At 28.6% G+C, this 13,712-nt stretch overlaps 1 protein-coding gene across 1 annotated transcript; it reads left to right on the forward strand.

Moving 5' to 3' along the window:
• Positions 1 to 1,339: 1,339 nt before the first annotated feature.
• Positions 1,340 to 12,471, forward strand: LOC142229860 (dynein axonemal heavy chain 2). Its single transcript, XM_075300441.1, is given in 10 exon segments — positions 1,340 to 1,450; positions 1,515 to 1,634; positions 1,637 to 2,215; positions 5,220 to 5,866; positions 5,869 to 6,292; positions 6,295 to 6,437; positions 6,439 to 7,077; positions 10,778 to 11,459; positions 11,529 to 11,913; positions 11,988 to 12,471. Coding segments are annotated over 10 exon segments (4,143 nt in total). The 5' UTR covers positions 1,340 to 1,374; the 3' UTR covers positions 12,436 to 12,471.
• The last annotated feature ends 1,241 nt before the right edge of the window (positions 12,472 to 13,712 follow it).

Genomic DNA, 13,712 nt, shown 5'->3' on the forward strand with positions numbered 1-13,712 from the left:
TAGGTGAAATCTTTAAATTATCTTCGGGAAGTGTCCTCAAGTCCTCAAGCCCTCAAATTTCGAAGGAAACCCTAATATTTGGTTCATGGTGGTGGGTATTTAAGATTCGGCCCGCCGAACTTACTGCTGTATATACTTGTTTTTACTACCATTGTGTTCAACCCTAGTGCATTAGCCGACTTAAATTTTGAGTCTATAGATTTTGTAGAAGTCTATCAAATTCTGTCCAGATCGAGTGATATTTAAATGTTTGTCTTTGGGACAAACCTTTATATATAGCCCCCAACACATTTGACGGATGTGATATGGTATCGAAAATTTAGATCTACAAAGTGGTGCAGGGTATAATATAGTCGGACCCACCCGACTTTAGACTTTCCTTACTTGTTTTCTATACAAAACTTTGTCAATATTTTATTTCTCCAGACAATTTTGTTAAACAGAAGACTTTGTTTTTAAGAAAATTTTCTCAAATTTTTATTCCTATAGAAAATTTTGTTAATTTTTTTTCTATAGAAATTTTGTTAAAATTTTATTTCTATAGAAAATTTTGTCAAAATTTTACTTCTATAGAAAATTTGTCAAAATTTTACTTCTATAGAAAATTTTCTCAATATTTTATTTCTTTAAAAAATTTTGTCAAAATTTTATTTCTGTAGAAATTTTCTCAAAATTTTATTTCTATAGAAAATTTTGTCAAAATTTTATTTCTATAGAAAATTTTGTCAAAATTTTTATTTTTATAGAAATTTTGTAAACATTTTATTTCTATAGAAAATTTTGTCAAAATTTTATTTCTATAGAAATTTTCTCAAATTTTTATTTCTATAGAAAATTCTCTCAAAAATTTTTTTTTTGAAATATCTTATTTCTACAGAAAATTTTGTCAAATTTGTATTTCTAATAAAATTTTGTCAACATTTTATTTATATATAAATTTTGTCGAAATTTTATTTATATTTTCTATTTTGTTAAAATTTTATTTCTATAGAAAATTTTGTCAAAATTTTATTTCTATAGAAAAATTGGTCAAGATTTTGTTTCTGTAGAAATTTTTGTCAAAGTTTTATTTCTTTAGAACATTTTGTAATTTTTGGTAGATTTCTACCAACTGTGGCAACCGTGGTTACAATAGCATTTACTTTTGTTCCATGAGTTGTTATGGCCAACGTTTCCAATTTCTATAACAACCATTTTGGGGGAAACAAAACAAAACTCAAGGAAACAATACCGGTAAACACTTTGACATTTTAATGCCATACAACAAATAGTCAACAATACATGAACATAAGAATATTTGAATTTAATTTCAATATAGAAAATATTACAAAAAAAAAAGAAAAAAATTAATAAAAATACCAATTTGATTCAAATATGGCTCCAGATCAAAATGATGGGGCCGGGGATCAATTGGATCAACTGAGTAGTTATTGTTCTTCCAGTGAAGAGGGTAAGTGAGCATTGAATTTTATCCACAATACCTAACAACACTTCGTTTTCGTTTCCATCAATAGATGACAACGCCAAAGAGATTTTACCCCAAACTCCGGAAATACCCAAACCCACTTATAGTGATGAAGAATTGATTAAGTTGGTGGATTATATCCAACGCATGACCATGCTATTTGCTTTGGATCAAAGGATTGGAGAGAAGAAACATTGGACACGATACGACGTTGGCTACTGGAGGTTAATGAACCTCTGTTGACCCTCTTCTATGATGCCAACAAATTGACAGCCTGTTTGGGATTTCCAGTTAGTCCTGTCTTGGATTTAAGTTACTTTAATCGACCCATTAATCATATCTTCACCGTGGAGGGATTTCATGATGAGGTGAATTTTGGTACAGTCCATGAAGATGTTGATGGTTGCCTGCTGAAGGTCTTACAATTGGTCTATGCTCCAGTATTTCGTAATTTTTCCGATTGGAATGAGAATGTTCGATCCAGATTTGCCCAAGCCATGGATAAGCTATTGGGTTATTTGACCAGCCTCAATTCCAAAATGGCTGGTATGACCATACTCTATGTGCCCTATGTGGTTAAACAAATGGCCCGTGAAAATATAGCCCACGATCGGGAATTTGTTAAGAATATGGAATCGGTGGTGGTATTTTGGACCACACAAATTCGAACCCTATTGGCGGATAAAGTTTTGATTGTGCCACAGGATTTGATAGTGCCCGAAGAAGAATATGAATTTTGGTTATACAGATGTGAGTATGAATCGAAGGCCTTTGAAAAGGAAGGTTTTGCCAAAATTTTATATCTATAGAAAATTTTGTTAAAATTTTATTTCTATAGAAAATTTTTCTAAAAATGTTATTTTTTTGAAAATTTTGTCAAAATTTTATTTCTATAGAAAATTTTTTCAATATTTTTTTTCTACATAAATTTTTTGCAAGATTTTATTTCTGTAGAAAATTTTGTCACATTTTTATTTCTATAGAAAATTTTGTCAAAATTTTATTTCTATAAAAAATTGTCAACATTTTATTTCCATAGATAATTTTGTCAAAATTTATTTATATTACATAAATATTTTTTCAAAATTTTATTTCTATAGAAAGTTTGTCAAAATTTTATTGCTATCGAACATTTTGTCAAAATTTTATTGGTATAGAAAATTTTCCCAAAATTTTATTTCTATAGAAAATTTTACAAAATTTTATTTTTTCCAATTGATAATTGTTGATAAAAACGAGCTCGAGGTCTGGATTACTGCAATGCAACAGACACCGTCGTTAGCTATTTACTCTACAATTGGTGTATTATTTTTGTTCTTTTCAAAAATTTTCCCGATGAAGTCTTTCAATGAAAAGACGAAATATTGAATAAATAAAAATTAATCATCCAGACCTCGAGCTCTTTTTTATCAACAATTATCAATTGGAAAATCTATATACAGGTCGAATATAATAAAAACATCTATAATATAAAAAAAAAAATTATTTCTATAGAAAATTTTCTAAAAATTTTATTTCTATTGAAAATTTTCTAAAAAATTTATTTCCATAGAAAATTTGGTCAAAACTTTATTTCTATAGAAAATTTTGTCAAAATTTTATATCTATAGAAAATTTTGTCAAAATTTTATATCTATAGAAAATTTTGTCAAAATTTTATTTCTATAGAAAATTTGTGCAAAATTTTACTTCTATAGCAAATTTTTGCAAAATTTTCTTTCTATAGCAAATTTTTGAAAAATTTTATTTTTAGAAGATTTTGTTAAAATTTTATTCCTATAAAAAATTTTGTCAAAATTTTATTTCTATAGATAATTTTGTCAAAATTTTATTTCTATAGAAAATTTTCTCAAAATTTAATTTCTATAGAAAATTTTGTCAAAATTTTATTTCTATAGAAAATTTTGTCAAAATTTTATTTCTATAGAAAATGTTCTTAAAATTTTATTTCTATAGAAAATTTTGCCAAAAATTTATTTCTATAGAAAATTTTGTCAAGATTTTATTTCTATAGAAAATTTTGTCAAAAATTTATTTCCATAGATAATTTTGTCAAAATTTTATTTCTATAGAAAATTTTGTCAAAATTTTACTTCTATAGAAAATTTTCTCAACAATTTACTTCTATAGAAAATTTTGTCAAAATTTTATTTTAGTCGAAAATTTTCTTACCATTGTATTTCTATAGAAAATTTTGTCAAAATTTTATTTCAATAGAAAATTTTATTTCAATAGAAAATTTTGTCAAAATTTTATTTCAATAGAAAATTTTGTCAAAATTTTATTTCTATCGAAAATTTTGTCAAAATTTTATTTCTATGTAAAATTTTGTCATAAATGTATTTCTATAGAAAATTTTGTCAAAATTTTATTTCTATCGAAAATTTTCTAAAATTTTTATTTCTATAAAAAATTTTGTCAAAATTTTATTTCTGTAGAAATTTTTGTCAAAATTTTACTTCTATAGAAAATTTTCCCAACATTTTACTTCTATAGAAAAATTTGTCAAAATTTTATTTCTGTAGAAAATTTTCTTAAAATTTTGTTTCTATAGACAATTTTTGCAAAAATTTATTTCCATAGCAAATTTTTGCAAAATTTTCTTTTATAGGAAATTTTCTAAAAATATTATATCTATAGAAAATTTTCAAAAATTTTATTTTTATAGAAAATTTTGCTAAAATTTTATTGTTTCCTTTGTGTCAATTTGTCAACATTTTATTTCTATAAAAAATTTTGTCAAATTTTATTTCTATAGAAAATTTTGTCAAAATTTTATTACTATAGAAATTTTGTCAGAAGTTTTATTTCTATAGAAAATTATTGAAAATTTTATTTCTATAGAAAATTTTGTCAAATTTTTATTTTTATAGAAAATTTTGTCAAAATTTTATTTCTATAGAAAATTTTGTCAACATTTTATTTCTGTAGAAAATTTTGTCAACATTTTATTTCCATAGATAATTTTGTCAAAATTTTATTTCCATAGAAACTTTTCTTATCATTTTATTTCTGTAGAAAATTTTGCAAAATTTTATTTCCATAGAAAATTTTGTCAAAATTTTTATGTCCATAGAAAATTTTTTCAAAATTTTATATCTATAAACAATTTTGGCAAAATTTTATTTCTACAGAAAATTTTGTCAAAATTTTATTTCTATAGAAAATTATGTCAAAATTTTATTTCCATAAAAATTTTCTTAAAATTTTATTTCTATAGAAAATTTTGTCAAAAATTTGTTTAGAAAATTTTGTCAACATTTTATTTCTATAGAAAATTTTGTCAAAATTTTATTTCTATAGAAAATTTTGTCGAAATTTATTTCTATAGAAAATTTTGTCAAAATTTTATTTCTATAGAAAATTTTGTCAAAATTTTATTTCTATAGAAAATTTTGTCAAAATTTTATTTCTATAGATAATTTTGTCGAAATTTTATTTCTATAGAAAATTTTCTTACCATGTTATTTCTATAAAAAATTTTGTCAAAATTTTATTTCTATAGAAAATTTTCTCAAAATTTTATTGCTATAGAAAATTTTGTCAAAATTTTATTTCTATAGAAAAATTTGTCAAAATTTTATTTCTATAGAATTTTTTCTCAACATTTTACTTCTTTAGAAAATTTTATCAAAATTTTATTTCTATAGAAAATTTTCTAAAAATTTTATTTCTATAGAACATTTTCTAAAAATTTTATTTTTATAGAAAATTTTGTTAAAATTTTATTGTTTCCTTTTTGCCTCTTTTTCAGATGAAGTTTTACATGGCATTAATTCGCAATTGGATCAGGATGATGTCCAATATATCATAAAGGTCTTAAGGCTTTCACATTCTGTGTATATCAAACAAATCGATGAGCTTATCAATGAGTGCCGCCTGGAAATGGCAGAAGCCAAATCGAATATAAAATATCTTCATTTGCTCTTGGAGCCCTGCTCCCAGATTGACAAATGCCTCAGTCCAGCCACTGTCCCTGGCGTTTTGCCTCGCATCATTAATTTCATACGCTACGTCTGGCTAAACTCTCCCTATTACAATCGCAAGGATTTGATAACGAATCTATTTCGTGATGTCAGCAATCAGATTATACGCTTCTGTGTAGCCCAGATCAATGTGGACAGAATCCTGGGAGAGGGCAATTCTCGTTTTGGTATTCGCATGTGTAACATGTCCATCGATTGTTGCCTTTGCTACAAACTAATCTATGATCGTATGTCTAAGGATTTGGCTGAGAAACAACCTTCGACGGGTTGGGAGTTGGATAATGCCATGATATTCAATCACATTGATGCCTTTGTCCAACGTCTCAGTGACCTAATCGATATTTGTGAGGCCATGATTGTCTTTGCCCGTTTAGATGAGACGGAAGAGATCCCCAGGCCTCGCTTTGGGGGGACCAATGCAAGGAATTTGAAAAAACTGCCGAGCGGGTGGAGAGTCAATTTCGCCAGACTTTGGCCTTACTCGAAAGTGATTCCAAGGATTTGATTTTGAATGTCCATAAGAATAGCTGGTATGAGGAGGTTTTGAAATATCGTCGCACCATCCAAAATCTGGAGGAGACCATACAACGTCTAATGGCCAACGCATTTCAAAGAGTCTGCAATATCGAGGAAGCCTTGGAGGTTCTGCATGCTGTACTCTTCTATTCCTATAGGTCCAGCATACGCAAAACCTATCTCAACATGGTCACTGAGGTTTGGCTAATGTTCTCCCAAGAAATGGACAATACCGCCAAGGCTTTAGTGGATCGAGTTAAGCTTCATGAATCCTGGCTACCCTACTATGCATCTAGGGCTGTGGGTTATCGCATTAACGTGGAACGTTACAGTGGCTAAGAGATCGCCTTAAGAATTCCGAATGGTTACCCTCAGTTCCTGAGGCTGTTACGGTTCTGGCCAAATTCGATGTTTTGAAAAAAGATTTTGAAAAGGAAATGCGTAAATCCTTTGATGAATGGCTACCACAATTGTAGCCATGGTGGTGGTAACCTCCAAGATCGTTTGGAACGTACCCTTCTTGTGCGTTCTAAACTCAAGAAGGGTTTATTGGAATGCAACATTGATCGCACCGTCCTCAGTATCTGCCAAGAGGCTCAACATTTTGAACAATTGGGTTTTCAAATTCCCCCAAGCATACGCAAAATCTACGATAAATATCCCACTTTGCAATTTGTCTACAATAGTGTGATTGCCGTTTGCTTGGACTACAATCGTATCCTATCGGCCCTGTCGGAAGAGGAGCGTAAACTTTTTCGTGCTTTAATTCAAACCTGTGATCGCAAAATAGCTCCTGGCCTCTTTAAACTGACCTGGAGTGGTGAATTGAGCGATGCCTACATAGCTGATTGTGCCAAACACACACAACGTTTGCAACAATCTTTGGATATTTATAAGAGGGCTAATCATCAAATTGCCCGAATTTGTGAACAAATTTGCGATACACCTCTGGTGAAATTTACTCTCCCGGGCGCTGTAGAATTGGCCACATTCGTGGACAATGTTATGGCATTTAATCGCAAATCAACGGCCCAAATTTTGAGTTTATATAATACCATCATTGATCTACTCTATGCTGTATTCCAGGAATTTCAATATGTCATAGAAGAGGTAAGTCGAGAATTGCGTCCTACACCCTCAAAAAATTCCCCTTAAAGGGTGATACGGTCAAAATTTGGTCAAGGGAAAACGCGTGTAAATCGGTGAAATCGTTTATTTAAAAAATCAAATTAAATTTCTTTTTCAAGTTCAATTAGTATAAAATTCAGAAAAAATATTCAGTTAGGCTTTCGCTTTTCCAAATCCGAATTGCCGGGCCTCACGCTTGACACCTGCCATCAGATTTTGTACAGCCACCTTGTCCACCTTCTTCGCCGCAGAAAGCCAGTTTGCCTTGAACTGCTGCTCGTCCTTAGCAGTTTTTTGGTCTTCTTTAGGTTCCGCTTGACAATAGCCCAGTATTTCTCAATTGGGCGGAGCTCTGGCGTGTTGGGAGCGTTCTTGTCCTTGGGAACCAGCTGCACGTTGTTGGCGGCGTACCACTCCATGGCCTTTTTACCGTAATGGCAAGATGCCAAATCCGGCCAAAACAGTACGGAACAACCGTGTTTCTTCAGGAAAGGCAGCAGCCGTTTATTCAAACACTCTTTCACGTAAATTTCTTGGTTGACAGTCCCGGAAGCTATGAAAATGCTGCTTTTCAAGCCACAGGTACAGATGGCTTGCCAAACCAGATATTTCTTTGCGAACTTTGACAGTTTTATGTGCTTGAAAATATCTGCTACCTTTCCCCTTCCTTTTGCCGTATAAAACTCCTGTCCCGGAAGCTGCTTGTAGTCGGCTTTGACGTAGGTTTCGTCGTCCATTACCATGCAGTCAAACTTCGTCCGCATCGCATTTGTAACGGTTGATTTGGCAACTTTTAGCGATTTTGCCAGCTTTGTGTTCGAGTAGCTCGGATTTTCGCGATGCGCGAGCAAAATTTTGATACGCTGCTCTTCTTGCTTGGACGGCATTTTGACAACTGAAGAGTGAATTCCAAAATCAAAATAGGAGCAACATTCTACACACACACCTTCAAAATGAGGGGTGTTCAGGTTTTTTAAATGAAAAATTGAAAGAAATACGTCAAGTTAAGCTACACTTTTAGTTTAGTCAATGCATGGCTTTAAGCTGAGATCAAAGACAATAATAAACTTTTATTTCTATAGAAAATTTTGTAAAAATTTATATCTATAGAAAATTTTGTCAAAGTTTTATTTCTAAAAAAAAGTTTCGCAAAATTTTATTTCTATAGAAAATTTTGTCAAAATTTTATTTCTATAGAATATTTTGTAAACATTTTATTTCTATAGAAAATTTTGTAAAAATTTGTCAAAAATTTATTGCTATAGAAAATTTTGTCAAAATTTTATTTGTTTGTCACAAATTTATTGCTATAGAAAATTTTGTCAAAATTTTATTTCTATAGAATATTTTCTCAAAATTTTATTTCTATAGAAAATTTTGTAAAAATTTTATTTCTATAGAAAATTTTGTCAAAATTTTATTTCTATAGAAAATTTTTTCAACATTTTATTTCTATAGAAAATATTGTCAAAATTTTTTTTATAGAAAATTTTGTCAAAATTTTATTGCTTTAGCAAATGTTGTCAAAATTTTATTTCTATAGAAAATTTTCTCAAAATGTTATTTCTATAAAAAATTTCTCAAAATTTTATTTCTATAAAAAATTTCTCAAAATTTTGTTTCTGTAGGAAATTTTGTCAAAATATTATTTCTATAGAAAATTTTGTCAAAATTTTATTTCTATAGAAAATTTAGCCAAAATTTAATTTCTATAAGAAATTTTGTCAAAATGTTATTTCTATAAAAAATTTTCTCACAATTTTATTTCTATAAAAAAGTTTGTCAAAATTTTATTTCTATAGAAAATTTTGTCAAAATTTTATTTCTATAGGAAATTTTATCAACATTTTATTTCTATAGGAAATTTTATCTACATTTTATTTCTATAAAAAATTTTGTTAAAAATATAGTGCTATAGAAAAGTTTGTCAAAAATTTTTATTTTTATAGAACATTTTTTTGTAAATTTTGTTGCTTTAGAAAATTGTGTCAAAATTTTAGTTTTATAGAAAATGTTGTCAAAATTTTATTTCTATAGAAAATTTTCTCAAAATTTTGTTTCTAAAGAAATTTTTTTAACATTTTATTTCTATAGAAAATTGTGTCAAAATTTTATTTTTATAGAAAATTTTGTCAAAATTTTATTTCTATAGAAAATTTTGTCAAATTTTTTTTTCTATAGCAAATTTTGTCAAAATTTTATTTTTATAGACAATTTTCTCAAAATTTTATTTCTATAGAAAAATTTCTCAAAATTTTAGTTCTATATAAAATTATATCAAAATTTTATTTTTATAGAAAAGTTTGTCAAAATTTTATTTCTATAGGAAATTTTATCAACATTTTATTTCTATAAAAAATTTTTTCAAAATTTTAATTTTATAGAAAACTTTGTTAAAATTTTATTTCTGTAGAAAATTTTGTCAAAATTTTATTATTATAGAAAACTTTTTTCAACATTTTATTTCTATAAAAATGTTTGTCAAAAATGTTTTTCCTATAACAATTTTTGTCATCTTTTTTTTAATTTTGTTATTTTGAATACATATTTTGTTTGAATACATATTAAAAAAGACCGATTAAATACGTCTATAATTCAATTTGACGCAATTTTCTATAGGAATAAAATTTTGACAAAATTTTTTATAGAAATAAAATTGTGACAAAATTTTCTATAGAAATAAAATTTTGATAAAATTTTCTATAGAAATAAAATTTTAACAAAATTTTCTACAGAAATAAAATTTTCACAAAATTCTCTATAGAAATAATATTTTGGTAGATTATTTTCGGCGCGAGTGGCAACCATGACCAATATTTGTGTGATTGGAGATCGGCTTTATATAACTATAAACAGATATGGACCAATTTTGGTATGGTTGTTAACGGCCATATACTAACACCACGTTCCAAATTTCAACCGGATCGGTGAATTTTGCTCCTCCAAGGGGCTCCGGAGGTCAAATCTGTGGATCGGTTTATATGGGGGCTATATATAATTATGGACCGATGTGGACCAATTTTTGCACGGTTGTTAAAGACCGTATACTAACACCACGTTCCAAATTTCAACCGAATCGGATGAAATTTGCTTCTCTTAGAGGCTCCGCAAGCCAAATATGGGGATCGGTTTATATGGGGGCTATATATAATTGTGAACCGATGTGGACCAATTTTTGCATGGATGTTAGAGACCATATATGAACACCACGTTCCAAATTTGAGCCGGATCGGGTGAATTTTGCTCTTCCAAGAGGCTCCGCAAGTCAAATCTGAGTGTCCGCCTATATGGGGGCTATACGTAAAAGTGGACCGATGTGGCCCATTTGCAATACCATCCGACCTACATCAATAACAACTACTTGTGCCAAGTTTCAAGTCGATAGCTTGTTTCGTTCGGAAGTTAACGTGATTTCAACAGATGGACGGACGGACATGCTTAGATCGACCCAGAATTTCACCACGACCCACAATATATATACTTTATTGGGTCTTAGAGCAATATTTCGATGTGTTATAAATGGAATGACAAAGTTAATATACCCCCCATCCTATGGTGGAGTGTATGAAAATTTTTGCCAAAATTTTATTTCCAATGGAAAAATTTTGTTATTTTGAACACATATCTGTTTTTGATTTTTTTTTGGTTAATTTTTTTGTGGCTTAATTTCCTACTTTTTCAGATGGCCTCCGAATGGTATACCTATGTTAATAGATTCGACGAAATGCTATCGGAAGCTATGTTGATTTGTGCTCGCAATTCTTTGAATAATGTCCATTCGGCCTTGCGGTCCGAAGGTGATATAAATCCCGCTCCAATTATCATTATCTCCATTGATATTGAAGAGAAAAAACTTTCCCTAAATCCCAGTATGGAAGCTGTAGAATCACTTTTGCTAAGCATGAAAGATAGTATTCACAATAGTTTGAAAAGTATACCCAGAATTGCCCACAAATTGGAAATGCCTGAGAATCTTGTTGGACCATCATTTGCCGAGATAATGGCAAAAGATAGTGCTATTGGTGAAATTCAAGAGAAAATAGCAATGGAAATTGATTACAATAAAGAACAGATGGAGAAATTCATAGAGAGTTGGCAAGATTACAGCGATATCTGGGAATGTAGTGAAGAGGAGTTTGTACGACGTATTGAGGACACGGATCAAACAGCGGATATATTTGAGGATAGTATTGAGTCATATAGCTCTCAGGCTGAAGTGATTGCCATGAAGGATGCTATTGTGAATGTTTATTTTGTAATGGCTAATCAGACAGCCTTAAAAAATACCCTAATGGATTATATAGAAAAATGGCAGTTACAGAATGTAAGTCTATTGACTAAAAGGGCTACAGCGAGTATCAAAAGTAAGTACATATAGATTGCAAAGAAGAAGAAATTGCCAGTCTTCCACACTATTCTAATTTTTTTTCCAGGTGTTTATCGTTACATAAAACGCAATGAGAAACGCATTGGCGTAGTACCCAGAACCCTAAAGGAAGCCCGTGAGGCTACAGAGCTATTTAATCGCCTGAGAAATGAGGTCCCCATCAAACAGGAAGAATTTCCCGAAATGTTGGATCTCTTTAAGGTTTTGGATAAATATCAAATCGACATAGCCGACAATACCAGAGTTTTGGTGTTGAATTTACAAACCAGCTGGGAAGCATATCTCAAGAAATTGGGTGAAGCTGGTGAAATGCTGGACAATACCAAAGATGAATTCAAAAAGAATTTACTTTTGCAAGCTGACAAATTCCGGGCTGTTATGAAGGAATTTTTGGCAGATTTTATGCTTAAGCTACCCACCTCATCACAAACGTAACTTATAAGCATATCCCCTTTCTTAGTCCTCCGCATATATAAAACCTTTCCTTTCCCTGTTTTTTTTTTAGTAATCCCCGTATAGCTTTGAAATATCTGAAAATTATATCCGATAAAGTCACTGCTTGTTTCAAATTCGAAGAAAGTCTCATCAATGATTTGGCCATTTTCTATATCAATCAACCGGAAAATTTAGAATTAAAAAAATTGGATACAGAAGTGAAAATTGTTCGTAATATATGGGAATTAATATTGCAATGGCAAAATTCATGGAATGAATGGCGTACTGGTAATTTCTGGCAAATCAATATCGATCTCATGGAGGATACTGCCATGGCTTTGTATAAGGAATTCAGTGCTTTGAATAAGAAATATTATCCCCGAAATTGGGATATGTTGATAACAACAACGAAAAATTTGGATAGTTTTCGTAGGACATTGCCTTTGATAACCGCCCTGAAGAATCCATGCATGCGTTTACGTCATTGGAATCGTGTGCGAGATTTAATGAAAGTGTAAGTGGGAATTTGAGGTTTTGTGCGGCTACGATTTTTGGATTTGGACACAATTTTCTACAGAAATAAAATATGAAAAAAATTTTCTATGGAAATGAAATTTTGCCAACATTTTCTATAGAAATACAATTTTGACAAAATTTTCTATAGAACTAAAATTGTGACAAAATTTTCTAAAGAAATAAAATTGTGACAAAATTTTCTATAGAAATAAAATTTTGCAAAAATTTTCTATAGAAATAAAATTTTGGGAAATTTTTATATACCCGTAGAAAAAAAAAAATAGGAAAAATTTCTATAAAAATAAAATTTTGAGAAAATTTTCTATCGCAATGAAATTTTGACAACATTTTTTATAGCTATTAAATTGTGACAAACTTTTCTATAGAGATAAAATTGTGACAAAATTTTCTATAGAAATAAAATTTTGACAAAATTTTCTTCAGAAAAACAATTTGACAAAATATTCTATAAAAATAAAATTTTGACAAAATTTTCTATAGAAATAAAATTTTGAGAAAATTTTCTATAGAAATAAAATTTTGAGAAAATTTTCTATTGAAATAAAATTTTGAGAAAATTTTCTATTGAAATAAAATTTTGAGAAAATTTTCTATTGAAATAAAATTTTGAGAAAATTTTCTATAGAAATAAAATTTTGACAAAATTTTCTACAGAAATAAAATTTGGACAAAATTTTCTATAGAAATAAAATTTTGACAAAATTTTCTATAGAAATAAAATTTTGACAAAATTTTTTATAGAAATAAAATTTTGAGAAAATTTTCTATAGAAATAATAGTTTGACAATTTTTTCTTTAAAAGTAAAATTTTGAGAAAATTTTCTTTAGAAATAAAATTGTGACAATATTTTCTATAGAAATAAAATTTTGAGAAAATTTTCTATAGAAAAAGAATTTTGACAAAAGTATCTATAGAAATAAAATTTTGACAAAATTTTCTATATAAATAAAATTTTGACAAAATTTAGAAATATAGAAATAAAATTTTTACAATATTTTCTGTAAGGAAAAAATTTTGCCAACATTTGCATAGAAATAAAATAAAAAAAAATCTATAGAAATAAAATTTTGACAAAATTTTCTATAATAATAAAATTTTGACAATATTTTCTATAGAAATTAAATTTTGAGAAAATTTGCTAAAAAATAACATTTTTAGAAGACGTGCTAGAAAAAATTGACAAAATTTTCTGTAAAAGTGAATATTGAGTTCGAGTTTAGTGGCTAAACCCGCCATTTTTTCACGATTACTTTTCTC

This window comes from Haematobia irritans, chromosome 3, assembly GCF_050003625.1.
Source record: "Haematobia irritans isolate KBUSLIRL chromosome 3, ASM5000362v1, whole genome shotgun sequence".
Lineage (NCBI taxonomy): Eukaryota > Metazoa > Arthropoda > Insecta > Diptera > Muscidae > Haematobia > Haematobia irritans.